The sequence below is a fragment of the Atractosteus spatula genome, chromosome 5, assembly GCF_055471065.1.
Source record: "Atractosteus spatula isolate fAtrSpa1 chromosome 5, fAtrSpa1.hap1, whole genome shotgun sequence".
Classification (NCBI taxonomy): Eukaryota; Metazoa; Chordata; class Actinopteri; order Semionotiformes; family Lepisosteidae; genus Atractosteus; species Atractosteus spatula.
Genome location: NC_142710.1, coordinates 16,139,168 through 16,157,181, shown reverse-complemented (window position 1 = coordinate 16,157,181; position 18,014 = coordinate 16,139,168). Strand labels below are relative to the sequence as shown.

Below are 18,014 nucleotides of genomic sequence, written 5' to 3'. Positions count from 1 at the left end.
CGAGGTGATTTTTCATGTCTTGTCACAGAAATCTTTTATTCTATTTGCTCTGCATTAACATGTCACATTTATTGATCAAGCCCTTTATGCAGCCACAGCAGGGCCCCATTCTCTTGTGCTTAAGGGTCTCTGATGTCTCGATGACATCCCAGGCCAAATAATGCACATATTAAAATGCACTTAATGCAGAAATGTGTTTGTGCATGACAGGTACATTAATATCAGCCTGAGATGCTGATATATTCACAATTGCTATTGTTACAATACTTCTCCATTAGAGAAGCAGCCATCTCTGCAGCATGACGTCAAGCCACGGTGAAAAGGGCTCACTTAGTCCTGAACAAATTAAAATACCAGCACTTAGAAGATCTGATTATCTGGAGATAACAAAGCACCTCCTTTTCAAAATCCAAAATCTAACAAGAGCGCTAGTACAAACTTGGTTCCCCCTCACCAAAACAAGACTCACAACCAGCAGTCTAGGGGGCTCCTCAGACTGCTTCATTCTAACAGCTCTCAAATCTACTAATATCACAGTGCGCCATTTAATCAGATCGTGTTGAAAACACTTTCTAATGAAGGCTGTAAGAAAACCACTCATGTCCGTTTAGCACTGCTGGATACACCCATCTTTCTCCTGAACGGATACCTCTACCACTGCAGCCATTCAAGAGAATAAGTTACGAAACTTGTAAGTTTTACAAAACCGATTCCTATCAAATGCACCAGTAACAGGCATGGAGTAGCTACCAGATCTTGAAGCCAGAGCACAGCGTTCAAGCCGAATCTCTGCCTGTTCCAGGTCAGTAGTGTAACACCCCAGGTTGGCAATGACTTCAAGTTCAGCTTTCTAAAAGGTGCTGCTGGCACCAAGCCCGTTAAAGAAGTGGGCATCTGTCTGTGGAACCTGGAGAGCGTTGAATTCTCCCAGCTTAATGGAGTTCACCGCTGTCTGGGGAGTGGCGCTGTGTGGCTCTGAACCCAGGTTACTGAATCCTGGCAGGAGCTGGGCTGCACACCCCCATTCTACATCAGTCAGCCAGGTTTGCACTGCACACACCTGCACCTGGGACCGTGCTTGAGCAGCTGTGATCCCCTGTGGCACCAGGTCAGCTCACACGTTTGCTTTCCAGGCAGCCTGGCCACAGAAGAAACGACAGTAACATGGAATGACAATTACATCAGTCAGCATGTTCAATCAGATGTACTACTCCAGTACAGCACAGTCATTTTAATGGATGTACTGTAGACTCGGTTGACTCAAATCTAACCAGAAAAAAAAAAACAGGCTTTTAACTTCAAGCTTTGTGATGATCTCTTTATACCACAACCAGAATAAAGTATGAATCACATCACCTAAATAAAGACTTTCACCTTGGAACTGTCACATTTTTTTTAAATGTTGTACGATGTTCCACAAAGTTAGGTTGTTTAAAAAAGGATTACAGCGTATGCTTAAGCAAAGCTGGTGCTCAAGGATATAACTATGCTTAAGGGTCAAAAGATATAGTACAGCATACTGGTGACTAATATTAGTCACAACTCCTAATAATACACATGGAGGCTTTCAGCACATCCCTTTCAGTCTGGACACCATTTAAAGAAAATCCTTATGTGTATCCACACAGAAAGCAACACACAAACAAAAACATAAAACGTAAAACAAAACAATGCAAACCAGCACAGGGCTGTTTGGAATAATACATGTAATTATTCAAGTTATTTAGCCTTGAAGATTAAAGATGATTTTGTTTTGTTTGACCGCTTTTCCAGATTCCTTTTTTTAATAAGTCATAGGATGAAATCACATGGTTTCATTTCCCACTGGCATCCATAGCAAATCTCATTACATAGGATTCCTCTATTTACCACAGCTCTGTTCTCACTGATGGGCTGAATGAAAAGCAACTTATTAATGGACTCGATCACTGGCAACAAAACACAAAGGCAATGTCTGAGGACACCACAAACAATTCAGCAATAGCTACAGATAATTCCTGAAAACTCGGTTCTAAGTAAACGTTTTAAACAGCCTTTTAAAAAAGGCAAAAGATTTGATAACTAAGTGAGTAGAAAACTTTTCTATATCCAGTGCATAGGAAAGCTAGGGCCTATCACACTTTCCTGATACTGAAGGCAGAATACTCGGACAACGAAGAAGAACAATACAGTCGAGGCTATAGTGGACATGTTATCGTTATTGACATGGATAAACGCTAGAACTGTACAGGAATGCACCCGTTTGCTAGAAAGTGACCAAACATGTGGCGTATTCTCAAATATTATATTCAAACATTCGAAGCAAATACTGATTTATATCCACCTTTGAGTGTATTTACCATGGGCTTCTCATTTTTGTAATTAATCAACTAAATAGGAGCTAAAGTGATAATTCATCAATGTGCAGAGAGAGAAAATAGTTTTAATGACTGTGTTAATTGTACACCATAAAAATCAAAACCTGAATAATACCATTTATTATTAACTAGGGCAGAATCTGTTTTTCACAGAACATTTAGAGCAAATCCTGCTTATTAAGGTCAAATTCAGCCTATATATCAAACACACAGCTTTATCATTAAGCATAGTATGGACTTTGGATCACAAAATAGAAAAATAACAGCATAATAGGAGGCCACTTCAGCTGTGAATTGAAATTCTACTCATTGCATGAAGCCTCATGTGTCACTGGAAATGTTAATTTCTTCCATGCAATGTATTGATGTACAATTGATGCATGCTGTACAATAAATACACAGAATGTTGTTAATACAGCAACCTTTCAATTATATTTGTACCACTCAATATTTTTGTTTTGCATTATCATGCCAAATCCAGCACTTCTCAGCTGCACAGAACTGAAACAGAAAAGGGATATAAAAATCAGGCAGGAAGATTTTGCAATATCAAGCAACAACCACAAAGTCTGCAATGGACACAGTACGGTTATAATTTACACAACAGAACACGACTTGTAAAACGTGTTTGTGCACAGATGTAAAGATAAAATGTGTCTGAGCAGAGGAGATTCTCTAAAAGCCACACTCTAAAAATATTAAGTAACACCAAATTCAGCTTGCACTTAAAAGTCAGTAGGGCCATGTACAATACATGAATACAGTCATCATGCAGATAATTGGAGTACCTGTCATAATGCTCCCTCCTTCTTCAAGCCTCCATTGTTAATTAAACCAATTGTAAAGATTAATCCACTGCAACTGAGTGAAAGAGACAGTCCTACTCATAATGGGTTTAAAAGTGTCTAGATAATACAATGTGAATTCATTATTAATATGGTGTCCAACCTCTTCCAATCACTGCAAATCAGAGTCTCTGTGACTTAACTCAGTAGAGGCACTTATAAAGAATACAGTGGAACATCCAAGGAGAGGGAACTCAAGTCCATGTTAACCTAATTCTTTTACTGAATATCAAGCAGAAATCAGTAGATAGAAAGCTTCATCATTTCCTGATACAACTAAATGCATTTGCTCTTTCTAAAAGTTGGGCTACTCTACCCCAATGAAGTAACTGCTTAATAAATGTACTTGGGCTCCTAAGAATGGGGAAAGTCTGGAAAAACAAAGTCCATTAGAAAATGTTCAAATGTGATGACTTGTTGCCAAGTGTGAAGACAGCAGCATTTGAGAAACTTTACCTGCTAGAGGCCACCAGAGGAGAAAATTCTTCACGGAAGCAAAATGATCTTCCACTGTTTCTAACTGAAAATCTTGCAACCCATCCAGTGAATCTCCAAAGAGGAGTAATAGCTTAATTTCTGATATTTGCGCAATTGAGTAACATGTGAATCAAGCAACTGATCTTTCTGAAAACCGAAGACCACAGAGGGAATCTGTGGTAATACTGACTGCAACATGTAAAATAGATGATAATATGTAGCATATTAACAATGATCTTAATAAAATTCCCCAATTAGATAATAGATTTACTGGCTTTCTTCCCTCCCTCTTAAGAGTGCTCTGAAAGACAGTGATAGGACCTCTTATATTCCCATCCTGCAAAATGTCCATCAGCTTATTTGACCCAGACTTGCGGGGTTCAGCCTAAGACAACTGCTTCTGTGGCGACAAACAGTACTTCTCAAAGCCAGACTCCTGCTTGGATAACTGGCTAAGTACACAACAGCAAGCCCAACATTTTGGTTTAATTGCATAGGAATGTACACATTAGCATGATTATGCACAGTTATATCTGTGCTTTCACATAAAACAGGCCACAATTTGAGGCAGAGTTCCCCTTTAATTGAGGTGCTGTAAGCTAAACAAATCTCTTGATGCCTGCACTCACTCATCTCACTTCAATTAAACATAACAGATCATAGACCAACTAGCATCTGTGGTAGCTTCTGAGAACTTTGGATTGCATATGTAATACTGCATCCTATATCCAACATATCGTGAGAACAGTGTCAGGACACAATGTAGTTATAGTGTGCTTTGGCCTCTACTACTGGGAATATTGCTTATGGTGTCCATGTTTAAAATATCGGCATGTTCTTAGTAAGGGAAATAAGCTCCAAAGCAAAGTTTTCATTTGAATTATCCAAACCATAAAGCAAGACAGTACAAAAACGCACCAAGGACAATGCACTGCCTCTCAGATCAATTTTGCATCGTTTGGGAGAAAGTAACATGACAGAGCAGGGTGCGTGGTGGGGGAGGGGTCTTTACCTCAGCGAGTTAAAGCTCAGATCCAGTCGTTTTGCCAGCCTGCCAAAGCGCACTCCTAAGAATTCTGGGAGTTCTTCACAGTCCTGTCCGATATAACTCACCTGTAAATACCACGTGGAAAAAACAATGCACCTTCAGAAACTGAGAAAAAGTACACCATAACTTGAAACGCAAAACAAATCATACAGCTGCTTTTGGCTCACGGGCAACAGCATCAGACACAAAGGAAAAGGGTTGAAAGGCCATTTGATTTTACAGACAGGAGAAAGTAAGAAAGCTGGAAAGAAGCAGTTCTCATCTTGTGAAGAATGTGAAAAATATTAACCGCTTATTCTTCATCATCAATCGATTTCACATGCAGGTTATGTTTTCCTAATGTGCACATGTGATTTGAGTTCTTCTATACCATAAAGCCCACAACTCTGCTATTTCAAGTGAGTTTGCACTAACTTAGTAATGCATGCACACGTGTGCCCTTGAGTCTCTTCGGTTTTCTAACTTACAACTTAAGTCTTATGATGGTGCTACACTTTCCACATACAGTAGGAGCAGCTCATTAGTATCAGAAGTCACAATTGAAAAAACAAAAACTGAATTAAACTAATAAGTGAAATGATCCTGAGTGGCTACGAGCTGACATTAAGCCCAAATTGTGCAGCGCAAAGGAAACGTGCAAAAGCAAGTGTTTGGAATATTTCACACTTACTTGAGTCCCATTCATCACGACCCTTGACTCGCTGCCTGCCATCACTGTATGGTGACAATTCGAGATGTCTGTGTGAGAAAGAAAATGGGAGAGCTGCAAGCGGATCTCTGTTCTAGTTCAAAACGAGTGGAACAACTACAGACGTGTATTTTTAGCTGTGTTTTTAAATGTGGCAGAGTTTCCACGTTCCCTTTCTACAGCTTAATGTTCCCAGTTTCACCTCTTCCGCACTCTGGCAGTCAGCTGATCTCAGGCGGAAGCACGCGCTACTACTGGATTTGCACAGAGAAATCTCTCAACTGCCTCAAATTTGGGAGTTTATCAAGTGCGTGCGATTTAGTTGTGACGCGGATATATATTTATCATTAATCGGGTTATTATAATAACCTCTTCCTATAGAATTAATTTCAAGAGGTTTATTAAATTACACTATATAGGGCCAGAGACTGTATTGTGGGTTAAATGAATAAACAAAACAATCCATTTAAAGACCGAGATTATTAGTAGTAATGGTAAAAACAATTATAAATGCTGTATTTGATTTTGGATTTAAGGACAGTCATTTAAATTGTTAATGGTCGTAATTGCTTCTGTGCCGGGAATAAGCGCCTTGGGGTAACCTGTTGTGAAAGGCGCTCTATAAAAATAAATTGAATTGAATTGCATTGAATTGAACAACGGAAGCTAAAGCTACTTTCAAAAGTACATTGAAAACAAAGTTTCAGATGAAACGCCTAAACCACAAGTAGATTACAAGGAGATTAAACTACGCTGATCGCACACTAAGGAAATCACTGTGGTTTACATGCAGTTCTGCTGGCGTATCTTCTTGCTTGAGTTTACATACCAACAACAAATGGTTAAAGCACATAACATACGTCGTAATGATGTGCATTTCACCTATGCAAGCCGTGTAAGTAGCTTGCACACATGTTAATTTAGATACTCGATGGATTTGAGCCAGCTATATTCAGATGGCCGAGATATATGTAAATAAGAGAATGTGACCGCTCGCTCGCTTGAATAGCCGCGCTGTTCTGCGCCGGCCAGCCCAGCCTGCTCGCGCAAGCTCCGCTGTCCAGGGAAGAGCTGCGGGCTCGGAGCTGAGCTCGCGGGACGCGTCACGAGGCACCTCCCCCAAGCGGAAGTCTTGCACTGAAAAGACTGGTTGTGTAGCTCCGGGACTGCGGCCAGGCGGGGTCTCCAAGTGTCATTTCGGATGCATTTGAGTAATGTTGGTATTATGTGTTTTTTCTGATATTGTTTATTGTTTGTAACGTGTCCACAAAGGCAATTAAAGGAGTGTGTATATCTGAACTTTACTCTTTTTCCGCTGTCTTTTTACATCGGAACAAAATAACCTATTATCTCAGGTAATGTCGCTGACCGAGTTTTGTACTGTACTGCATTTGACTTATTTTAAAACCTTAATGCATCTGCTACCCTGTTCTGTTTTATTGCTCGGATTTGAAATGCAAATTAAATGTGTTCTCTATATTCATAATGATGCATAATATATGTGTTTGAAAGCGTTATTTAGGCATTATGTCTGCGCAATTGCAGTTTCTAGTCTTTCAGCTTCAAAATAATACGGCTTGTATGTTTTTTTATATATTTTAGGAACATCCTTTCACTAAACTCGCGTTTAATAAGAAATAAAACTTTTTGAAATTGCTTTTGTTTTGTTTCATTTTAAAAAAGTCGATGCTATTTCATGACTGTCTTACCATTTACATTGTACAGTTACTGTATTAACACAACCATTTGGAAAGTCCAGCGGTAATTAAACTTTTAGAATGAAATTACCGCAATAAAATATACGTCATTTAATTTAGAATTGTAGTTAAGTAAACAAAAAAAACGAAAACAATTTCCGCTGTGTGTAATGTAAAAGACACAGTAATTTGTGTGAAAAAACCCGTGCGACTGGCACTGCATCAGAATTAATTGAGACTACCATACTGTACTCTATAGCGTTTTATCAGTTTCTTATATTTGAAGAGACATCCTGTCTCCGTCCCACGAAAGGCGTTTGTCCACTAAGAAAAGAGCTGAAAGATTTCTAACACATATGGTACTTCTGTGCTGTAAATAATTATATTTGCATGCAGGGAGAGATTCATAAATATGTCACCGGTATGAAATATAGGTAGGCATTTCAAACTTTCTATTTAAATATCATGAATTATAGCCACGAAAAATGTGTTCCCATTTAAGGGTAATACCGAGTATTTGGTGTCTGGTGCAGAAGCCCATCCATCACGCAGACAATAAAGAGAGTTTTTGCCTGACGTTGGAAATGTATGGTTGCCCTTCTCTGCCCTAATAACTCAAGCACTGTGTCAGTCCCTGACAGCCTTTGCAGAAAACAGCAACCCTGTTATCAATCAAAAAAAAGCCTTTTGCATATTTTTAACTTTTTCTCTGATCAGCGAGACACCCTTTTAATGTATGAATTATATTAGAAACCGTTTCGGTACTTCTGGAGCCCTTTTGAAAATGATGTATTCCATTTGTGGAGGGCACAGGTTGAAAGCTGACAGACCGCATTCCGTACGTGTCCGAGACAGAGTATTTATTAATGGTACAATTCAAGTTACGCCCTTTTTTTTCCAAATTGCGTTTTTTTTTGTAATGCCCGATTTTGTTTGTATTATTGGACTTTAGAGGACAATAATAATTTCCACATTTCATAGTGCAGTGCGGTTAATATCTCACAGTAGGCTACTATGCAGAAGTATTTCGAACAATTAACATGGATACAAATATTAAGATTTTCTATTTCATGTGAAATAGTTTTATTATATAGGCTTTATTATTGGGGGGGGGGGGAGTGAGATGGGTTTATATCTACAGTATAGATATTTGTTCTCCGTGTTTAGTAATCGGGACACTCATCAGAAACGGAAAATTTAAAGATGCTGAGATGAGTAAGATCCGAAAACAAACTTTATAGTCGGTCTCAGCTCAGGTGTTGTCTTTTTATACGACTGTTACTCTTTTTTTGTAAAAGTCAGGTTGTAAATTCTTCATTTTTACGCATAAAAACATTCTATAGCACTCGTAAGATTAAGCTAAATATGTTTCTCAATGAGTAAAGGAAAAGAAAAATCAGCCTGGTTATCTGGTTTGAAAAATATGCCTGCAATATGTCATTAAATGCTTGTGCTTTCAAAGACATCTCTAAAACGCTTTTCCTAATGTTTGAGAGCTCAGCTTGTCGACTGCTCTGATTGAAAGTTTCAGTAGGAAAATCTGCATCCTCAACAACTTTGTAAGGCCTATAAGACAAAAATAATTATTCCTTGTTTTATCAAAGTTACTTTAAAAAAAATAAGTACTACTTTTAGAGTGTGCTTTGTAACCAAGACAAATACCATTTAACTGTATTCCCATCTACAGGAAAATAACACGAAGAAAGCAAAAAAAATCCGAATTAAAAAGAAAATACCTTTTCTCTCCCCAGCCTGAAACGCGAAACGTTATCTGATATTACAGACTTGCCAAATTTTTATGTGTGGAGAGACGGATCGAAAATGTTGAAAATCTGGGTTTAGGAAATATTACAAGACAACGTTTTTGCAAACCTTCGCAAACCCTTCCTTTCAGATTTTGGAAAGAAGTCGCTCCAGCGACGTCCACTCCAGGTTTTCCTGCTCTCTGAGATGACCTGTCAAGCGGATTACCGTAGAAGGAGATTAATAGGGGAGGCGGGTTGCAATAATAATCGTTTTGTTTGATGTGACAACTTTGATAGGCGTTGATTTACTTACAAACTGATAGGCTTTTAATTGAGCGCCTCCATCCAGCTTGAGATGAAAGGAAAACCGCGTTGAAAAGCTGCCCGATTGCCCTGGAACCTCAATACTGATTAGCCATCTCAACGGTGAATAGTTCAAGGCATTTTTAAACTTCTTTTCTCAAAGATCTGGCTGTCCCTCCTTTTTTTCTCCGAAGAAAATAAATCATTTCCATTGTGTGCAAATAAAATCGACTTGACATCCCTGTCAATAGCTCGTAGGTGAAATTAAGTTTGGACTCTGGACTGTTAATTATGTTTTTTTTTATTTGGAGCGTCCAGAAAGAAACTGTTTCCGCGCGTTGAAATGTAATATTTATGTAAAACAAAATATTTTGCCTACCTCTCAAAACACACGGAATTCAAAGCTGTGACTTTACAGAAATGTATATCGAGCAATTATTGTTCTACAATGATGTAATAACAACAATAACAGAAAAGGTAGCCTGATATCCTTATTAGATCAATTTGAAAGTTAACGGGCGAAGATGAAGCTGCGATTTTAATCGTTTGTTTTGGAGGACAATAAAATTAATGTATTGCATTTTTTAAATGCATTGATTTTTTAAACAAACATTAACTTGTGTCTTGATGAGAATGCGCCTTTCTACGCATAATAAAAATAATAAAGGTCGGTGTCCCATCTTTACTTCATGACAATGTATCTTGTTAAACTGCCACTGTAGTTTAATTCTTTAGGCTACTGTATCTAAAGTAAATTCAAGTCACATTGCTTTCACCTTTGATTCCCATTATTTCCAAAGTTTAAAAAAAAACTCTTCCCACAGTCGACTCCCCCTCGTTGTAATTAATCTCTTAGTCTTTCACATCAGGAGGCAGGATAAACACAAGTAGAAAACAGACAGAAGTCTCTCTGGTCCTGTAGGAAAAACAGCTGTTCCAAGCACTTTAATGCAAATGAACACAAATGAAGGTTTCGGCTCCTTTTTTTTCGTATTTCAGTACACTTAATCAATCAATATGACTAGTCATTAAAAACGGAAAATGGATGAGGTGTGAGAAAAAGGGGAAAGAAAATCAGGGCTCTCCTATGTGTGCGTGTGTATGTATGCGTTCATACAGACATAAACACAGCCGTCTTTTTATCGCAGCTGTTTTAAACATCGAGGTTATCGATTCCCGTATTTTAAAACAACAGCTGTGGGACGGTGTTTACCAGGACAAAGGTGGATTTTAAATACGAGTTCTTGCTGAAAGAATCTGGTTCAGGAATTTTGTCCCGACTCCGAGGCACTGTCCTTGGACTTTCTTGTCAAACGTGTTATCATCTCCGAACAACATTTTTGTTGGTGCCGAGGACTACACGGGCCGCCAAACCAGGCCGGAAACAAACCCAGAGATTATTAACTCGTACATTTGAGTGAAAAACACTGAGAAAACTGAACTGCAGAAGCGAAGGGACGGAAGCCATTGCCTTTACCCCCTCGTAATCCACAACCTATAAATCTTTTAATTTGGTAACAGCACGACATGAAACCGAGGAGTCATAAAAAAAACATTTTCGTTTTCTTAAATGTATCAACCTTGAAAGAAGCTGTATGTGTGTAAAATCAGTCCCGCGGTAATATAAAAAGGCTAGTTCCCACGTCGCATCACAAGCGACCCCGCTGAAGTGGAGAAATGAGTCTTGGCTATTTTGACATCTTCAAAACCTATAGAGGTACTTTTCAGATCAATATAAAAACCCACAAAGCAGAATCAGACGGAGAGGGTGCCCAGAGGGCTCACCCTAACCGTGCTGCGTCTGTCTTCTGTTGCTATACAAATTGAATTTACTTTGAGGACGAATTCTTCTCTCCTTAAAAACTGAACGGGCCCTGTTCAAAAGAGCCGTCTTTTTTTTATCCTTTTCACTTGTTTTTTTTTCCTTCTTTCTCCCAGTCACACCAGGCTTGTAATCAGCAACAAACGTTGACATAAATCAAGGGCGGATTGACAGGGACTGACAAATAACTGATTGATTGCGGTCGAGCCGAATTGACAGTTGACGGAAGGGCGGAGAGGGAAACAGAAAGGAGGAGGATAGTGCACGGGTAGCACGTGACAGCCCCCGTCCCGCTGCCTCCTCATTGGTCCGCTCCCGTCCGCCACCTCCTGATTGGACCGTTTGAACCCCCCGACGCTAAATAAGTTGATCTTGTGTTTGACGTAGCAAAGCAGAAACACAGAACATACGCCGTTTACGCGCGACAGCGACACAAGCCACAGGCATCAAGAAAGATCGATAATTATTTTATTTAAACATGACTACTTAATTAAGTGTGAATACAACGCTTTTGGAGGACGGGGGGAAAAAAAGAAAACCTATCAGGCTTTTAATTTCGTAGTACCTAGTGGCATAGTTTGTACGCATTGACGGTTGGGTGTGGAAATGAAATTGCGAAAACATATTTTAAATGATCACTTTCAGTGCTGTAGTAGTGGAATTAATAACAGAAAGGCCCACTTCGTTTCATAAGAAGAGTTATAAAGAGTCATTGTAATTCATTTTCAAATGAATCTACATATTGCAATCCTATAAATGACCGATAAACCGGTTTTTAAGATGTGGGTCTTTTCCCAACTAGCGCTTGACCTATAGCACACGTTTACAGAGTAACTTAAGCGTCTGTTTTCACAGAAACCAGAACTATCCCTGCGACGTTCACTGCGAGCTGTGTGTGCGCAAGGGGGAAGCAAAACCTCTAGCTGCAGTGAAAAGGGGGCATACGAAACAAAATATTACAACAGAACTCCTCCCCTCCGAAGACAACAAAATAGAAGCGCCTACAAAAAGTGGGACGTCACATCCCCTTGACCCTCCAATCACCTCGGGGTCCCATTTGATTGGAAGGCGGCAAAGGCTTTAATCTCGGACTAATGCAGCTGCTTTTGAAGTGAGTTTCTCTGCCAGATCTCGGGTTGGGAGGACTAGCGGTCGGATCTGTTGGAAGACGCGCTGTGAGCAGAGCCTATGGTACAGAAAGGAGCTTCAGAACTGCGATAGACTCGCATCCCACGCCTGACTGCGGCTTTCTTCATAAGGATTATACATATTTTATTCGCTTTTCGGGGGCAGTCTTTTTATCAATATTATTACTATCATCGTCGTCGTCGTAATTTCCGAAAGAAGCCATGAACATTTAATTTCTTCCCCCTCCCCGACTTGAATCAGATAAATGCATTCCCAACAATTTCCGTGAGAAGTGGGTCATGATCACATCGCCCTCGATCTCTGCTCTACGAAATAGTAATCACACTAAAGCAGCCTGGGCAAACAGCGGCTCTGGGAATAATAGCAGCGCCGCGGCTCACATCAACAAACCCTTTCTGCACTCCGTTCCTCCTTCGGACCCTCTAAGGCAAGCTAACCGTCTTCCAATCAAGGTCCTGAAAATGCTGACGGCGCGTACGGGACACATTTTGCACCCCGAATACCTTCAGCCCCTGCCGTCCACACCAGTTAGTCCAATTGAGGTAAGGCGTGCAAACCACTATTTCTGCAATAAAAAAAGCTGATTTAAACACCAACGTTTCTTTATACCTGTTAGTAGAAGATATGTTACCATAACTGTTTTGCAGTTACTGTAAGTCTTTAAAAATGTACTGTCGTCCCCCCACCCCCCCACCCCCCACATTGGGGACATTAAAGGTGGTTATTTGGAGAAACAGTTTATGCGTGATTAGACGACTTGGAGCTGAAACAGCGCAGCAAACTTGGCGTTCTGCGCCGCTGTATGTTTTTTTATGTTCTTGTCGAGGAATCGCAACGAATTGTACGTCTATGTCAAATGCATAAACGAAAGAACACGCAGTGTGATCTAACACCTTAACTGGCGCACAGCTCCAGATATACGCATTGCGTTATAGCTTGGCAGCTCGGCCTCGATTGGAGCTTGCCGGGACTTCAGAATGAGATCGCTACGAAGTTTATCTTCGTATGTGCACAATTGCTGTTTTATTTCGTAATGTGTTGTCTGATTTTTTTTTGTTTTACGCAGCTAGATGCCAAGAAAAGTCCACTGGCCCTCCTGGCACAGACCTGCTCGCAAATCGGTAAGCCGGACCCGCCTCCTTCCTCCAAGCTCTCCTCCGTAACCTCGAATGGATCTAGCGACAAAGAGTCCAAATCGGGCCCTTTGAAACTGAGCGATATTGGAGTGGAAGACAAATCGAGCTTCAAACCCTACTCCAAACCGTCAGAGAAGAAGGATCCAGGCTCCGGGACTTCCAGTGGAGAGAAGTCTGGTTTCCGTGTGCCGAGCGCCACCTGCCAGCCGTTCACTCCAAGGACAGGCAGCCCGAACTCCAGCACCTCGGCGTCTCCGCTGCCGTCGGAGGGCAAGTCTGGAGAGAGCCAGGAAAAGAAAGAGTCTGACACGAGTAAAAACGGCACAACCGAGGGCTCTGGCACCACCAGCATCAGCCATAGCAGGATAAGCGTGAGCTGTGCGGGAATTAACGTGGAGGTCAACCAGCACCAGGAGACGACGTCGGGCTCGAAACCCATCACTTCCGACTCCTCGTCGGTTTCCACGGCTTCGTCGGCGTCCGTTCTCGGGTCTGGACTTGTGGCTCCCGTCTCGCCCTACAAGCCCGGCCAGACTGTTTTCCCCCTGCCACCTGCTGGCATGACCTACCCTGGGACCTTAGCCGGGGCCTATGCTGGCTATCCGCCCCAGTTCCTGCCACACGGAGTGACTTTAGACCCGACGAAGTCCAGCAGCCTGGTCAATGCACAGCTCGCCGCCGCGAGCTCGCTGGGCTGCAGCAAGGCCGGCTCGAGCCCTTTAGCGGGAGCCTCGCCGCCGTCCATAATGTCCGCTAGCCTTTGCAGAGACCCTTACTGCTTAAGCTACCACTGCGCAAGCCACTTGGCTGGGGCGGCCAGTGCCTCGTGTACGCACGACTCGGCGGCGGCGGCGGCTCTCAAATCCGGATACCCACTCGTGTACCCCACGCACCCGTTGCACAGCGTCCACTCCTCGCCACCCTCTTTTGCGGGACACCCTTTGTACCCTTATGGTTTCATGCTGCCAAACGACCCCCTGCCGCACGTCTGTAACTGGGTGTCGGCCAACGGACCTTGTGACAAGCGCTTTTCCTCCTCGGAAGAGCTTCTCAACCACTTGCGGACCCACACGGCTTTCACGGGAACTGACAAATTAATCTCCGGTTATCCCAGCTCGTCGTCGCTGGTAGGCGCCGCGGCCGCGGCCATGGCGTGCCACATGCACATGCCCCCCGCGGGAGCCCCCGGGAGCCCGGGCACGCTGGCACTCAGGAGCCCGCACCATGCTTTAGGACTCAGCAGTCGGTACCACCCTTATTCAAAGAGCCCCTTGCCAACTCCAGGCGCCCCGGTTCCGGTTCCTGCAGCTACTGGACCCTACTACTCGCCTTATGCACTGTATGGACAGAGACTGACCACAGCGTCAGCGTTGGGATACCAGTAAAACGGACTAACGTGAATAATTTCTAGAACACAACGCAAATAGAATGACTTTTATATTAACAGTCCACTTAAGGACCGGATCCGTGGACTCACTGTATTTATTTGTTAGCTTCAAGCGGGACAGTAATAAAATATATGAATTTAAAAAAAAACCCAACAAATTCAGAAGTGCATTACTTTCAAACTGAGCTCTATAAATACCCACGGTAGAATACTAATGAAAATAGGGGGTTTTCTTTTTGATGTTTATTTGAAATTGCTATGATTGTATTGTACGTTCTTATTTAATGTCTCCTTGAAAGAAAAGAATTTACATGCATGTTTGTTACTAAAATCCCAACTTGTCCTTATAATTTTAAATTGCAATTATTTTTAAGGTGTATACCATGGAAAGAGAATTGGTATTTTTTGTATGTATTCTGGAAAAAATAAGAAACAATTCTATTCCAAAAATCCGTCGTCTTTTTTTAAGTGTGAGTTTACAGGACCGAAAGAAATGTGTAGCGACATTTCTGATCTGTGTACTTTTACAGTATAAATATTCTGGTGCAAAAAAAACGTTTTAACAAAAGTTGGTTACTAATTTTTGGTTGCATTTCTTTTTCAGGCTTCTCAGGTAGCGAAGGTAGTTCATTTTAATGAGGAGGAATCTGGCGAAGTCTAGGCTACGGCTGTTCTCAGGGGATAAACGTCATAATCGCTTTGTAAAGGTTTTCCGCATATTTCCCCAACAAGATTATCAGAATCGAAAATAACCAAAGCTACAAGTCAGACCAAAGCATTAAAAAGGGGGAACGCTCTCCGGAAAATCGTATCGTCATTTTTACTCCTTTCTTGTCGGATATTTAGACTGTTCTTTAAATTATTCTAGAACGAAAAGCGGAACAGCTGTCCTATGTGCGTCTGTGTTATTAATTACACGACTTGACGGTGGAAAATGTTTTAAAAAGTGATTTCAAATTAACCACAATGTTAAGCGTTTTTTTTAAAAAAATGCGTCTACATCCCACCGCGTTTTAGTTAATCCATGTTTTGATTTTTATTTTAAATTGGAAGTGGCAAGTCTTTGAAGGCCCTTCGTAAAACGTAATTTCAGCCCTACCTTAAAGAAATAACTTGGGTAATAACTTTGTGAATTAAAATATATCTCTAGTGCCCATACTTTCCCTTTCTCATTAATATTTCTCACCGAAACATTTGAAGACTTTAAAGAATAATATCCAATGTTCAAAAAAAGCTTCGAAAGCGCGTAATTTGATCAATCGAATATAAACTCGGGTTTTTCAGCTATATTGAAGGCGCAACTGCAGTTAAACATTTTGTTTATGCACACTACACTTGGGCATTTCAAAGAGATTTTTTTTATCGCAGTTTTAAAAATGCCCTTAAATCTCCATAAAGATTCAAGTTCAATAAAGAGAAGGGGAAATGACTGCCGGAAGAGAAACCTGTACAGCCAGGCATCTGTCATAATGTCTAAATTTAGGATATTCACAGTAAAAAAAAAAAGTTTTTTTTTGTCCATTATGTGATGAAGTGACGTGTCTACGTCTAATTTTAAAATAATGTGAGTTTGACATTGGGAGTACATTTATTATGTGGTATGCTTTTTGTGGTGTTTTTATTAATGTTTTAGTTGTCATCAGTTCGTAAGTTTTTTAGTCTTGCGAATTACTGAACAAGAATGTGTAGCATTTTTCCAATTCAGGAGTCGCTTCTGGAATTATTAGCTTAACCAAATAACGCCTTAAAACATTTAATATACGGGAAGTGATACTTTTTAAAATTTTATTTAATTTTACGCTCAAGTCATTTTAATGCTGTAGACCTTTCCCTTTGCAGAGAACGACTCTGTTAGAAATCGGGGGGAAAAAATGCTTTCGGACAGGGGAGGTGACCAGTAGTGGTGTCCAGGTTTTAACAGCGCTACTGTCAGGAGAAGTGTGCTGGAGCCAAAGAGAAAAAAAAATGTCCATTTCACGTTTGCACATCGCTAACAAAGATCATAAACGATGTCTGTTTAATTTATGCGTTCACCTAAAAAGACACCGGCAGTTACCAAACCCAGATGAACAAGTCATGTTAAGATATCTGGTAGAAACACGATAGCCCACTGTATGTGGATTGGTTTAGAGTCCGCCGCTTAGTGTAAGAAGTCTAATGCGTAAATTGGTTTGGAATCGGCTGCAACTAAAGGATTTTACGCAGAAATACAGGCCAATGTTACTTATATATATATAATTGTTTATACAGACTTCCCACGTTGTGAACTAAAACTCTCGAACAAACTTATTAGAAACATAAAAATGTACACGTCGTCCTCAGCCATTATTCGTCTGCGTATGTGCGCTTTATAATGGAAAAAGGAATCCTGCAAAACTTTATTTCCACGCCAGTGTATGATCAAAGAATGTATTACAAAACTGTGTTAGCTAAATATTACAAAACGAAATGGCATCATCTTACTTTTATGCACAGCGAACTATATTACTGTTTCCTATAACGACATCAAGTTTTAAACGTATCATGCGTCCTTCTAAAAGGTTAAATGTTATTTTTCTTTATAACAGGTGTCCAGTTTAATTCACGTTGAAAATCTTTGCAAGGTCGTTGTGGTAGGGCTGGTTAAAATGACAACATTTTTTAGTTACAAAAAGAAACCCACGTTCGACCATTTAAGATGTCATGATAGCATTTCCCCTTATTTATCACAAAGCTAAAACTGTTTAAATCCCGATTAATACTAATGCTATTACAGGGCAGAAGAAAAGTTTTAATTACTGAGCAGTTTAACAGCACTCAGAATTACCTTGAGGTCTTCAATATTTTTTCAGACAGATTATCAGGTTACAAGAAAGATGAGTAATTGTAATAAAATTATGCAAGGAAAGTTTAAATTGCAATTGGCTGTATCTTTGTACAAAGTCAATAGTGAAATATGGATTGATCGTCTGTTATTTTGGAGGAAAAAAAACTACGACTGACAGAAAATATGATTCGAAGCGACACTTTCTCAGAAATGCAAAAATCCATCATCTTTTCGTGCCATCTTGAAAAGCGAATTCTTTCCACTTTGAATGCTGTTTTTTTCAGAAAAAAACTGTGGTGTATTTTCTCATCTTCTGATGAACTAAAGACAACCTGACAGTGCTGTCATCTGTCTTCAACGTCACTTCAAGAAAAGGAATAATGATAACTATCTGCATTGGGCGCCAACAGAATACTAGAGATGTCAAGAAAGGATTGCGGCATGACGGAGAGGAAAAATTAATAGAGCTGCTTCTCGCATAAAACGTATCCTTTTAAATTCACTTTAGAAATATTATCCCGATTTTTTTCCCGGGCACTAAGGTCTTTCCCCCA

General features: G+C 40.5%; 2 protein-coding genes across 2 annotated transcripts in view; one reads left to right on the top strand and one right to left on the bottom strand.

The window, feature by feature from the left end:
• lrmda (leucine rich melanocyte differentiation associated) overlaps positions 1–13,497 on the bottom strand; it is a 328,324-nt gene extending 314,827 nt beyond the window's left edge. Inside the window, exons 1-3 of the mRNA XM_088915763.1 lie at positions 13,394–13,497; positions 5,398–5,465; positions 4,692–4,792 (exon numbers count right to left, since the gene is read on the bottom strand). Coding sequence (XP_088771889.1) covers positions 4,692–4,792; positions 5,398–5,439 — 143 coding nt within the window. The 5' untranslated portion in view covers positions 5,440–5,465; positions 13,394–13,497. The remainder of the gene's footprint in view (positions 1–4,691; positions 4,793–5,397; positions 5,466–13,393) is intronic.
• On the top strand, positions 12,089–15,104 carry znf503 (zinc finger protein 503). Its single transcript, XM_088915880.1, has 2 exons — positions 12,089–12,673; positions 13,198–15,104. The coding sequence occupies exons 1-2, from the start codon at positions 12,410–12,412 to the stop codon at positions 14,650–14,652; spliced, it is 1,719 nt and encodes a 572-aa protein (XP_088772006.1). The 5' UTR covers positions 12,089–12,409; the 3' UTR covers positions 14,653–15,104.
• Positions 15,105–18,014: the final 2,910 nt, after the last annotated feature.

Excerpts from the sequence above, each read along its gene's own strand:
- znf503 (XM_088915880.1), top strand. The coding sequence starts at position 12,410 with ATGATCACATCGCCCTCGATCTCTGCTCTACGAAATAGTAATCACACT. Across the intron at positions 12,674-13,197 it reads CACCAGTTAGTCCAATTGAG|CTAGATGCCAAGAAAAGTCC; the intron begins GTAAGGCGTGCA and ends TGTTTTACGCAG.